Raw genomic sequence first — 13647 nt, forward strand, 5'->3', positions numbered from 1 at the left:
CTGAGTTGGGATGCAATCTGTATTGAGTTGGAGTTTATAGCCAAGCAGGAAAGAATGTAGTATCACCAAAAAGAAACTCCAGTGCTTTTCTTTCAATTATTTTCTGGAGTTACAAAACATAACAGCCAGCAGCCAAGTGGAATAAGCCACCTTTATTCCCACTCTTTGCTTCCTGCCAGTCAGCCAATCTTCAATCCATGTTAGTATCTTTCCTGTGATACCATGGGCGCTTATCTTGTTAAGAAGCCTCATGTGCAGCAGCCTGTTAACGGCCTCTGAAAATCCAAGTAAACAACATCCACTTTGTTCTCGTCTGTCCTGCCTGTTACTTCCTCAAAGAATTCCAACAGATTAGTCAGGCAAGATTTCTCCTTAAGAAAACCATGCTGACTTTGGGCTGTTTTATCATAGTCATCCAAGTAGCCCAAGACCTCATCCTTAATGGACTTCAACATTTTCCCCACCACTGAAGTCAGGTTAACTGGCCAATAATTTCCTTTCTTCTGCCTCCCTCCCTTCTTAAATAGTGGAGTGACATTAGCAATTTTCCAGTCCTCTGGAAACATTGCAGAATCTAGTGATTCTTGAAAGATCATTACTAATGCCTCCTCAATCTCCTCAGCTACTTTTTTAGAACCCTGGGTTGTAGTTCAGCTTCCCAAGCACCTTCTCTGTAGTAATAACAACATTCACTTCCGCCAGTTGACACTCTTGCATTTCTGGAATTCTTCTAATGTCTTCTACAGTGTCAACTGATGCAAAGTACTTATTAAGTTCATCTGCCATTTCCTTGCCCCCATTACTACATTGCCTGCATCATTTTCCAATGGTCCAATATCCACTTTTGCCTCTCTTTTACGCTATATATATATATATGAAAAAAATTGGTATCCTTTATGATATGATTAACTAGCTTACCTTTATATTTCACCTTTTCTCACCTCATGTTTTGGTTTTAAAGGTTTCCCAATCCACTAACTTCCCTCTAAATATTTTTGCAATAAATGCCCTTTCTTTTGCTTTTATGCAAAAAATGCTCTTTTGTTTTTAGACAAGTATCAATGAATATAATAAATGAACTTGCTACAACTACTTCTGTCATTGTATCGCAATGAAAAATAAAATTCAAGAATTAATTTGACAACTGATTTATACTGTGTCATTGTAAAATATTCCTTCAGAAACAATAGTACTGTTCATATCCTGATAGAATATGGGTCATTTTCAAATAAAGATTAGAATAATAGTTCAGCTACTTCATGCAACTTAGGGGTACTAAATTTGGTGTCTAGTGCTTTCCCAGCATATATGATGTGTAATCTCTTTTTGGGCTTCTAGCCAGGTACAGGCGTCAAATACATCTTATATGCTATATACACCAAGAAAGGCATTAGATCCTTTTTCACTTACCTCTACAGGGAGGAAGTTCACCACAATACTCGTCACTTTGAATCATTGCCGAAAGAAAAGTCGAGGCTTCTTTGCTCCTTGGCCTTCCTTCTGAGATGCCGGGATAAGGACGTCATCCCTAAGTTTGTGAGGTTGCATTCTGCGGTGGTTTCTCCAGCAGCTAAACACATTCTACGTTGTCCTGGCCAAGCATTGGTTAGGGTAATTACACTCCGGTACCCGGCTGGAAGCTGGAGAAGAGTTGATATGTACTAAATTTAGTTGCTCGATGAGTGAGTATAGCACTCATGGGGAAACTAGTGTGTCATGTAGAGTTTGGAAGCCTGTCTGTTGAAACAAGGTAATGCCAACAGACAGCTATTGGGCAGTATAGTAGCTTAGCGGTTAGCATAACACTTTACAGTACCAGTGACCCAGGGTTCATTTCCCAGCACTGTCTATAAGGAGATTGTACATTCTCCATGCCACCACGTAGGTTGCCCCTCGTGCTATGGTTTCCTCCCACCTCCCCAGGTTAGTAGGTTAATTAGTCTCTTGCTTGTAATTGGGTGGTACAGGCTCATTGAGCTGGTAGAATCTGTATCACTACATAAGTAATAGACATTTGATTTGTAAATCTGTTTCAGTGTTACAGACATCTCTAAATGCTGTACCAGATTAAACAAATAACCTGCTTTGGTATCACAATGTATCACATTTTAAATGGTATAAGCTGCAATTTTTTTTATCATCTTGTCTTTGGAAAAAATTATATAAACAGTTATGATGCACTTGAACTGTCTTTGGAAAATCGTCTTTCCTAAATTGGAATCAGAGAGTTTAGTTTTATTTTAGATCTGCATCATTATCAAAATACTAGAATCAAGCTGCAGAAGGTTAGAATACAATCAAAGGCCTTTACATACATTAATATTCATTACTAGAGCAATCCAAATGCCCCAAACCTGAAGACAGATGACTTCCTATGCATCCAATTTTGTTGTCTAAACATTCAGTGGCATCCTCCCCAGTTATTCATTGTAATTATGAATTGGATATTTCAATGACCCTTTAAACTAACTCCTAGCAGCCAAAAATTTTCAGTCCTCCCAGCGGAGTTAATCCTTCCTTCACTCAGCCAAATTGTGATTTTAATGAATGCTTTTTATACCTGTGTTTTTTCACTATTTCTGTTTTCAAATCCTGGAACTCCCAACCCCCAGCTGTGTAAACTAGGTCCACTAGCTCAGTATTTCATGGAACTGGCTCATAACCTACTTTCTCAAGAATAATAAGGATGAGCAATAAACATTGATCTTGCCAGCAACACCCATATCATGAGTATATGAATTTATTTAAAAAGAACATATCCTTCAGACAAATTCATCAGAGGTTGACCTATCATCTCCAATTCTCATCTTAAGGATAGATTTCTATCCCAGAAAATGATTCTACAATGTACAATCACTGTGGTTAAAAGATTCTATTGACATATAGAGACAGGAAGTACAAGAGGGCAAAATGGAAGTAGGTGGTCAAAAGGAGGAATAAGTATGTGATAGGCCAAAGATCCTGTTTCTGAGCTGTATGACTCTAGGACTCTCTTTCCTTCTTTCTTTTTAAATCTTTTTATTAATTTTCAAAATTATAAACTCAATAACAAAGTTGGTACAAAGGGATTGGAATAATCTTAATCAGCATATACAAAAAGGATCTTAATTAACATAGGTGTAATAGACTTCCAAACTCATAATGAAATTAGTCATAAAAAAAGAAATAAAAAGAAAAAAATATATATAAACAAAGATAAATCCCCAAAAGAAACAGAAAAAAGAAACCAAAAAAAAGAACAAAACAGGGCTAGACCAATATCTTGAATCAGACATGTTCAGTAATGTCGTCAACTCCGCTCCTCTATTCATATAATTTAAGTTAGAAAAAAAAGGTTCTGAAAGGTCAGATTACATCATATGAAAATGTTGCATAAAAGGTTTCCAAGTTTCTTCAAATTTAACCGAAGGGTCAAAAATATCACTTCTAATTTTTTCTAAATTTAAACTTAATATAGTTTGAGAAAACCATTGGAATGTAGTAGGAGGATTTATTTCCTTCCAGTTCAACAAAATAGATCTTCTAGCCATTAAAGTAACAAATGCTATCATCCGACAGGCTGAAGAAGACAAAGATCTATGTTCTACCACTGGCAATCCAAAAATTGCTGTAATAGGATGGAGTTTTAAATCAAAACATATTTTGTAAAACTGTTGAAATAATATCAAAAATATCTTTCCAATATTTTTCCAAAAGAGGACAGGACCAAAACATATGAGTTAAAGAAGCCACCTCAGAGTGACATCTATCACAAGTAGGGTTTATATGGGAATAAAAACGAGCTAGTTTATCTTTAGACATATGGGCTCTATGTACTACTTTAAATTGTATTTATGTATGTTTGGCACATATAGAAGAAGTACTAACTAATTGAAAAATTTTATCCCATTTCTCCATAGGTAGAAAAAGTTGAAATTCCCTTTCCCATTCGTTTTTAATTTTATCCGATATATCTGGCTGTAATTTCATAATTATATCATAAATAATTGCTATTAATCCCTTCTGAAAGGGATTTAAACCTAAAATTTTATCGATAATACCAGTAGGATTTGAAGTCGGAAAGGTAGGCAATGTAGTATTTAAAAAATTTCTTATTTGTAAATATCTAAAAAAAATGAGATCTAGGCAAATCAAATTTCTTAGATAACTGCTCAAAAGACATAAAACCGTTATCCAGAAATAAATCACGAAAGCATATTATACCTTTCGTTTTCCATATCAGAAAGGCTTGGTCCATTACCGAGGGTTGAAAAAAGAAGTTAGATATAATAGGACTTGATAACATAAATTCACTCAGGCCAAAATATTTACGAAATTGAAACAATATTCGCAATGTATGTTTAACTATAGGGTTAAGCGTTTGTTTATTCAATTTAGATAGTACAAAAGGAAGTGAAGTTCCTGAAACAGAAGCTAATGAAAACCCTTGTACAGAGTGGCCTTCAAGATTTACCCAATATGGGCTTGGAGTTATATTCCAATCTTATGTCTAAAATATTAAATATCGAATATGAATTGCCCAATAATAAAATCTTAGGTTAGGCAAAGCCAAACCACCCTCTTTCTTAGATTTCTGTAAGTATATTTTGCTTAATCTGGGATTTTTATTTTGCCATATATAAGAGGAAATTTTAGAATCAATAGTATCAAAAAAGGACTTAGGAATAAAGATTGGTATCGTTTGAAATAAATATAAAACTTTAGGTAAAATAATCATTTTAACAGCATTGATTCGGCCAATCAATGATAGAGACAATGGGGACGACTTAGTAATCAGTTGTTTAACCTGATTAAATAATGGTAAAATGTTAAAATTGAATAGATCCTTATGTCTCTTAGTAATTTTAACTCCTAGATAAGTAAAATAGTCAGTAGTCACTCTAAATGGAGAGTTTCTGTAAGTAGAATCTGCATATTTAATGGAAAAGTTCACTCTTACCTAGGTTCAATTTATAACCAGAAAAACTACTAAACTGAGCAAGCAAAGTTAATACTGCTGGAATAGATTTTCCTGGGTTAGAAATATATAATAGTAGATCATCTGCATATAGTGATAATTTATGAGACTCAGTTCCACGGGTAATGCCAAATATATTAGGGGAGTCACGAATGGCAATAGTTAGCGGTTCCAAGGCAATATCAAATAGTAGTAGACTAAGAGGACAGCCCTGCCTGGTACTACGGAATAGATGAAAAAGAGGGGATATTTGATTGTTAGTAAATACCGAAACCAAAGGAGTCAGATATATCAGTTTAATCCAAGATGTAAATATCGAACTAAAATTAAATTTCTCAAGGGTGTTAAATAAATATGTCCATTCAACTCTGTCAAAAGCTTTCTCAGCATCCAATGGAATAACACATTCTGGAATTTTGGATGAAGGCATATAAACAATATTCATTAATCTCCTAATATTAAAAAAAGAGTAATGATTTTTAATAAATCCAGTCTGATCAGCAGAAATAATTTGAGGTAATACATTCTCCAATCTCATTGTCAATATTTTAGAAAAAATCTTAGAATCCACGTTCAGCAAAGATATAGGCCTATAAGATATACATTCAATGGGCTCCTTATCTTTTTTAAGAACTAGGGAAATAGAAGCTCGATAGAAAGATTGTGGTAATTTACCTATAGATACTGCATCCCTAAAAACAATACATAGCCAAGGAGTCAGTGTAGTAGAGAAAAATTTTTAAAATTCTACTGTAAATCCATCTGGGTCAGGTGCTTTACCTGAGTTCATTGAAAAAATAGCATTCTTTATTTCCTCTACTGTAATAGGTACATCTAGCTTTGAACGTTCATTAGATGATAATTTTGGAATATTCAATTTCTTAAAAAATTCATGCATTATAGTGGAGTCATCAGGAAATTCTGATTGATATAAGAAGGTATAGAATTTTTGAAAGGATTTATTAATCTCGTCATGGTAACTGTCAAAGTGCCATCTTGTTTACGAATCTTAAGAATCTGTCGTTTAACCGAGGCCGATTTCAATTGATTAACTAAAAGTTTCCCAGTTTTATCGCCATGTATATCTAGGACTCTCTAAAGCCTGACGTGTTGTCACCTTTAATGTTCTTTTCTGCCTGCAGTCACTCATTTATAGCTTTCAACATTATTTTCGTGTACTGTATTTTACCAGCTAAAAACAAGTCAGTGTAAAAATGTTGATCTGATTTCATTTCAAAGAAAAATAAAATGATGAATCAGCATCATAAAATATACAAACAAGAGAAAATCTGCAGATGCTGGAAATCCAAGCAACACACACTAAATGCCGGACAAAATGGCACCAGTGACAAAGACAGAGGCTGCCACAGAGCCGCGTGAGAGTCTGCCTGTGCCGCTCTAAGACTCGTACGACGTTTGTTCTCGTGGCCAAAGTCCACAGTCAGAAAAGCCTCCTGGCAAGAGAAGAAGAGAATCTCATTTACAGGTGTGGGTAAAGACTGATTTATACTTCTGCGTCAACACGACACCATAAGTACTGCGTCGCCGCAAACCCTACGCAAAGCCGACACGGAACCCTATGCCAGAGCCTGCGTTGCTGCGACGTGCACCTCTCCCAAAATGTAAACGCGCGTCGTGGCAATGCAGAACGTGACAGCTGTGATTGGCCTGCTTGGTAGCATCGCATTTCATCCTAAACTGGAATAGCTTCCCATTGGGCGACTGAAGGGCACGAAAGGAACTCTGGCTGCAATGTTTTCCATAAAGCTTTACAGACCTCCAAAATTATGGAGTATACATTTCACTTTTACGAATAAAGACGCTCGCTTCTTGCTTACCCCGAGAAAGACTTCTATGACCATGAAGCCTTGCACGGGTAGGTGTGTGCGCATGCGTGACGTGCGCGAATTGCAGAGCGACACAGACACACCAATGCACAAGTATAAATGCGCGTAAGTCACTTGTGTAGGTTACAGTGTCGAGTTAACGCAGAAGTATAAATCAAGTTTAAGGAGCAACAATGGGTGTGTTCTCCAAGCCAAAGGCTGAAGTGCAGCTGTTCACACCTCTGTGCTTTTTCTTGATGTGCAATTACAATTGTTAAGTCCCTGAGCTTCGCTCACAGAAACTGTATCCTTTCATATTACTGATACCCTTGGATATTTAACTCCCTGTCATCTCCACTGTGCAACTATGTTTCTGTAATGGCCACTGAATCTAAAGTTGAATTGGCTTCACGTGTAATCTGATAAGATTTCCTCATCTACTTAGACTGTCCCCTGGGATTGAGGATGACTTATTTGCTCTCCCATTTTGTGAGTTCTGAGGTGACTGACATGTCATTTGTGGGACCTGCATATTCTTCCACTGATGGAGCAGGAGGTGGCAGATGAGACAGGTAAGTGGTTATTTTGACTAGTGATATGTTCCTTCTACTTCTCACACTTATCCTTCCTGTGCTTCTGACATACATATGGCCTCAAGGTTTCCAATTATAGCCCAAGCATTGTAAAGAAAAGACTCCTTTCAGGAAACGGGATGGGAAGAAGCACGAACTTCACAGAATCAAGTTAAATTTGTTGTCTTTGTGACAGCAGTACATTGCAATTCATAATAGTAGGAAATAAGAAAAGAACATGAATTGCAGTAAACATATATAGATATACAGTGAGGTGGTGTTCATGGGTTCAATGTCCATTCGGAAATCGGATGGCAGAGGGGAAGAAGCTGTTCCTGCATTGTTGAGTATGTGCCTTCATACTTCTGTACTTTCTACCTGATGGTAGCAATGAGAACAAGGCATGACCTAGGTTAGTTGTGATAGATTTCAATGGAAAGCCACTGTCACAAGTGCGGACACAAACACATTTTGTAGCGTTAACAAGAATAGAATTTATTAATCGTTACCAGGGAAGCAAGGATTGTTCAAAAGGAGATCAAGGAGTGAGCAAAGTAAAAGCTGGAATAAGCGTGGGTAGACTCGGACTTGGACTTGGAACTCGGGACCCGGACTTGGAACTCGGAACATCAGAAACTTGGACTTGGGACTCTTCTATAGATTTAGTGTTGTGCAATGAACCGGATTTGATCAGGGACCTCGAGGTAAAGGAGCCATTAGGAGGTAGTGACCATAATATGATAAGTTTTAATCTACAATTTGAGAGGGAGAAGGGAAACTCAGAAGTGTCAGTATTACAGTTGAAAAAAGGGAACTATGGTGCTATGAGGGAGGAGCTGGCCAAAGTTCAATGGAACAATACCCAAGCAGGGATGACAGTGGAACAGTGTTTCTGGGAACAATGCAGAAGGTGCAGGATCAGTTCATTCCAAAGAGGAAGAAAGATCCTAAGGGGAGTAAAGGGAGGTCGTGGCTGACAAGGGAAGTAATGGACAGTATAAAAATAAAAGAGAAGAAATATAACATAGCAAAGATGAGTGGGAAGCCAGAGGATTGGGAAAATTTTAAAGAGCAACAGAAGGTAACTAAAAAGGCAATATGCGGAGAAAAAATGAGGTACGAAGGTAAACTAGCCAAGAATATAAAGGAGGATAGTAAAAGCTTCTTTAGGTATGTGAAAAGGAAAAAAATAGTTAAGACCAAAATTGGGCCCTTGAAGACAGAAGCCGATGAATTTATTATGGGGAACAAGGAAATGGCAGACGAGTTGAATGGGTACTTTGGATCTGTCTTCACTAGGGAAGACACAAACAATTTCCCAGATGTAATAGTGGCCAAAGGACCTAGGGTAATGGATGAATTGAAGGAAATTTATATTAGGCAGGAAATGGTGTTGGATAGGCTGTTGGGTCTGAAGGCTGATAAGTCCCCGGAACCTGATGGTCTGCATCACAGGGTATTTAAAGCGGTAGTTTTAGAAATCGTGGACGCATTGGTAATCATTTTCCAATGTTCTCCAGATTCAGGATCAGTTCCTGTGGATTGGAGGGTGGCTAATATTGTCCCTCTCTTCATGAAGGGAGGAAGAGAGAAAACTGGGAATTATAAACCGGTTAGCCTGATGTTGGTGGTGGAAAAGATGCTGGAGTCAATTATAAAAGATGAAATTACGACACATCTGGATAGCAGTAACAGGATTGGTCCGAGTCAGCATGGATTTACGAGGCGAAATCGTGCTTGACTAATCTCCTGGAATTTTTTGAGGATGCAACTATGAAAATGGAGAAGGGAGAGCCAGTGGTTGTAGTGTACCTAGACTTTCAGAAAGCCTTTGATAAAGTCCCACATAGGAGATTAGTGGGCAAAATTAGGGCACATCGTATTGGGGGCAGAGTATTGACATGGATTGAAAATTGGCTGGCTGACAGAAAACAAAGAGTAGCGATTAACGGGTCACTTTCGGAATGACAGGTGGTGACCAGTGGGGTACCGTAGGGTTCAGTGCTGGGACCGCAGCTGTTTACAATATATATTAATGATATAGATGAGGGAATTAAAAGTAACATTAGCAAATTTGCCAATGACACAAAGCTGGGTGGCAGTGTGAAATGTGAAGAGGATGTTATGAGAATGCAGGGTGAATTTGACTGGCTGGCTGAGTGGGCAGATGCATGGCAGATGCAGTTTAATGTGGATAAATGTGAGGTTATCCACTTTGGTGGTAAGAACAGGAAGGCAGATTATTATCTAAATGGAGTCAAGTTAGGAAAAGGGGAAGCACAACAAGATCTAGGTGTTCTTGTACATCAGTCACTGAAAGCAAGCATGCAAGTACAGCAGGCAGTGAAGAAAGCTAATGGCATGCTGGCTTTCATAACAAGGAGAATTGAGTATAAGAGCAAAGAGGTCCTTCTGCAGCTGTACAGGGCCCTGGTGAGACCACACCTGGAGTACTGTGTGCAGTTTTGGTTTCCAAATTTGAGGAAGGACATTCTTGCTATTGAGGGTGTGCAGCGTAGGTTCACAAGGTTAATTCCCAGGATGGCAGGACTGTCATATGTCGAAAGATTGGAGCAACTAGGCTTGTGTACTCTGGAATTTAGAAGGCTGAGAGGGGATCTTATTGAAACATATAAGATTATTAAGGGATTGGACACGCTGGAGGCAGGAAGCATGTTTCCGCTGATGGGTGAGTCCAGAACCAGAGGCCACAGTTTAAGCATAAGGGGTAGGCCATTTAGAACAGAGTTGAGGAAAAACTTTTTCACCCAGAGAGTGGTAGATATATGGAATGGTCTGCCCCAGAAGGCTGTGGAGGCCAAGTCTCTGGATGCTTTCAAGAAAAAGATGGATAGAGCTCTTAAAGATAGCAGAATCAAAGGTTATGGGGATAAGGCAGGAACTGGATACTGATTGTGGATGATCAGCCATGATCACAGTGAATGGCGGTGCTGGCTCAAAGGGCCGAATAGCCTTCTCCTGCACCTATTGTCTATTGTCTTTTAGACACAGGACACAGAACACTGAGAGACAGGATTCCTCAACTCAGAGTAGTGGCAAGCAGCTGGACCTACTCAGTAGAGACGAGAACATGAAGAGACAATTCTCCACTCAGGGTAGTGGCAAACGGCCAGACCTACCCAGCAGAGACGTGGACACAAACAGACATTTCCTAACTCAGAGTAGCAACAAAACTGCCAGACCTACTCAGCGGAGACGAGGACATGAAGATACAGTACCACACAATGATAGACAGTTCATACCTTAACACGAAATGGCTCCAAGTAGTGGCAAGCCCTTGACACGGCCCAGGAACTACAGACAGCGGCTCTCGTCTCACTCCGGCGGGTTAACTTGATGGACCCACTTCAGTGAGGTAGCTTAGCGGCTCGATCAGGCGCGGTAACTTAACAGGCTGGCTCCAGTGAGGAGAGGCGACTTACTGGCACTCGCTTCGGGGAGAAGACTTGAGTAGCTCCGGTGATGTAACTTGGCTCGTTCCGGCAGGGTGACTTGCTCATACTTGCTTCAGTGACGTCCGATGACAGTCTAGCGCCGAGGAGCTATAAGCCCGACACTAATACTGCTCGTTCAGCTGAGACTCGAGTGCCTTTAATGACAGAGCCCAAGAAACACGGAGAAACAATGAATTAAGAAAAACAAGGAGTCAACGGTCCTGATCGTAGCACAAAGTAAATTTAAAGGGAGCCAGGGAATAACTGATCAGGACCATGACAACCACAGAATCATTTGAGCAAGAGAAGTCCACATTTGGAGAAAAAGAACTAAGGATGGAAAAATTATATTCAAGAATTGAAAATGGAAAAATGACTAATGAAACTCTCAAGCTCAGAGCAGGAGATCAGAGAAATGATATTATTGATTGTATTTGCTTTGGTACTTTGTTCTGATCTTAATATAAAGACTCCACCTATTATTTAACTAGCCCTATATCAGGCTTCCTTTGACTTCAATTTAAAATTCTCATTTGTTTACTGTACAGAATTCTGAACTCAGTTTATTCCTTTTCCCATGCATCAGTCCTGAAGCAGGGTGTCAACTCAAAACATTGACTATTCCTTCCCCACCCACAAATGCTGCTCGGCTCACTAAGTCCCTTCAGTTTATGGCTCCACATTCCAGAACCTACATTTCCTTGTCTGACACTTCAGCTCTTAGTCATTCTTACCTTCTCATCAGCAATGGCTGGGTTCTACTTGCCATCAGATTCAACTCACCAGCCTTGATATGACCAAGTGACATAGTCCCATTTCCACTATCTGTACAATCCCATGACAACGATATTCCCTCCTATTACCCATCTCAGCCTAATATGTGCCTATTACCCTTCCTCACCTGAATCCACCTATCACCAGCTGTCTCTTGCTCCATGACTTCCCTCCACTTTTCAACTCTGGGTACCTCCCCTAGTTTTCAATCCAGGTGTTGAGTGTTCATTTCCCTCCATTGATGCTGTCTGACCTATATGTCGTAATATCATTTCAATGCTCATTTTCTGTTTAATCTCTAAATCAGATAAATTCAGGACAAAAGTGCAAAGTTACTTGTGTTCTGCGTCTTTTGTGATTGTTTGCAATTAGATCTGATAGGAGGAGAATCATTTGCCAGGCTTCCTTCCCATAAAGCTGAGCCCAGTATAAAATGCATTGGAACCCTTTGTACATTAACTTATTGTTTCACCACTGAGCTAACTGGTACACCCAGCTACAGAGCAGAGAGAAAGACATGCCATCCTCTGACATTCAAAACACCTCAGATTTGTGCTTGTGCCAATGTATGAGGCCTTCTGAAACCTGGAACGCTGACAAGAACATAGACCATAAGATAAAGCAGCAGAATTAGGCGCAGAGCAGATCCATATATAAAGTCACTGCAAAGAAAATAAATGCCAAATTCTCACTGACTTTATTGTTTTAATAAACTATTATCATGTATTCAGTAGTGTCACATATATTCAAAACAAAAATCAGAATTATTTTCATTTTAAAAATTATTACAAATATTGACTATTTCATTTTTTGACCCAGCAAGTACAAGATCTAAAACCAGCAATACATCCAATGGACTTCCAAGGTGATTACAAAATGTGAAGCAATGTATATGTATAAAAGTCTAGTCTTGATACAAAAGAAATCCAGTAAATGTACTATCATCATCATTGCTTGCAAAAACCCCATTCCACTCCCGAGTTATCATCAACCAGATTTCATCGTTGGGTTTCAGTTTAAGAATAACCATGCCGGATGCCTGATCTATGTCTTGTCCAAAAATTGCATCTCTGGTCTTCACGATACGAGTGCCATTTTTTACCAGGCTAACTCTTATAGGTCTACTTCTCACAGTCAAATGATATGAAAACAGGTAAACACCCCCAATACTGCAGTGGAACTTTCCAGTTACTGGATTGTAGGCATTCTGGTCATTGTAGAAAACTTTCTCAAATTTTACTGGAGTGCCAACTGGAGGGAAGGACTTATTTGGGACCAATCCAACACTAAATGCAGACGGTGTGATTTTTGTATCCTCACCTTTTTGCCCCGGCAAACCCCTTGGTCCACGAGTACCCCTTCTCCCACGTAGACCTCTGCTACCATCTCTTCCTTTGGGTCCGACTAATCCTTTTGGCCCCTGTAACCCTCGGTCCCCTTTGTCTCCCTTTTGGCCCTGATCTCCCTTTTCTCCAACGACGCCATCACTTCCCTTGATGCCATCAATCCCTGGATCCCCCTTTTCACCTTTGTCACCCTTCTCACCTTCTGCACCAGGCTCTCCACGATTCCCCTTCTCACCAAGGTCCCCACACTCTCCTTTCTCTCCTATGTCTCCTCTTTCACCTTTCTCACCCTTTTGTCCCGTTAACCCCATTTTGCCCACATCCCCCTGCTCCCCCTTGTCTCCTTTGGTGCCGTTTTCACAGGGTCCTCCTTTGTCTCCTTTGTCTCCTTTAAATCCAGGGAAGCCAATGTTTCCTTTATCACCTTTTGCTCCTTGCTCTCCTGAAATAAAAGCACAAAGATGGTGGGAGAATCTTCTAAGTATTCAGAAGTTACAAGCATTTGATATGATAATAATATTTAGCACAGTTCAAGCAGAATTATAAACAAACACATAATGAATTTTCTGATATGCTAAGCATATAAATTAAAATAAAGGAACAATGGTAAATTGCTGAATTGCATACTTATTTCTTGTACAATTGATCACATTAATCTTATTTTAATTACATACTTTATATTCAATTGGACCAACTTGCACTAGAAGTCTGTGGCAT

The 13647-nt window shown here is 39.1% G+C and overlaps 1 protein-coding gene across 1 annotated transcript in view; it reads right to left on the reverse strand.

Annotated features, from left to right (window-relative positions):
* Nucleotides 1–12488: 12488 nt before the first annotated feature.
* otol1b (otolin 1b) overlaps nucleotides 12489–13647 on the reverse strand; it is a 45189-nt gene continuing 44030 nt past the window's right edge. The window contains exon 7 of the mRNA XM_063047293.1: nucleotides 12489–13372. Coding sequence (XP_062903363.1) covers nucleotides 12489–13372 — 884 coding nt within the window. The remainder of the gene's footprint in view (nucleotides 13373–13647) is intronic.

This window comes from Mobula hypostoma, chromosome 4 (assembly GCF_963921235.1).
Source record: "Mobula hypostoma chromosome 4, sMobHyp1.1, whole genome shotgun sequence".
Lineage (NCBI taxonomy): Eukaryota > Metazoa > Chordata > Chondrichthyes > Myliobatiformes > Myliobatidae > Mobula > Mobula hypostoma.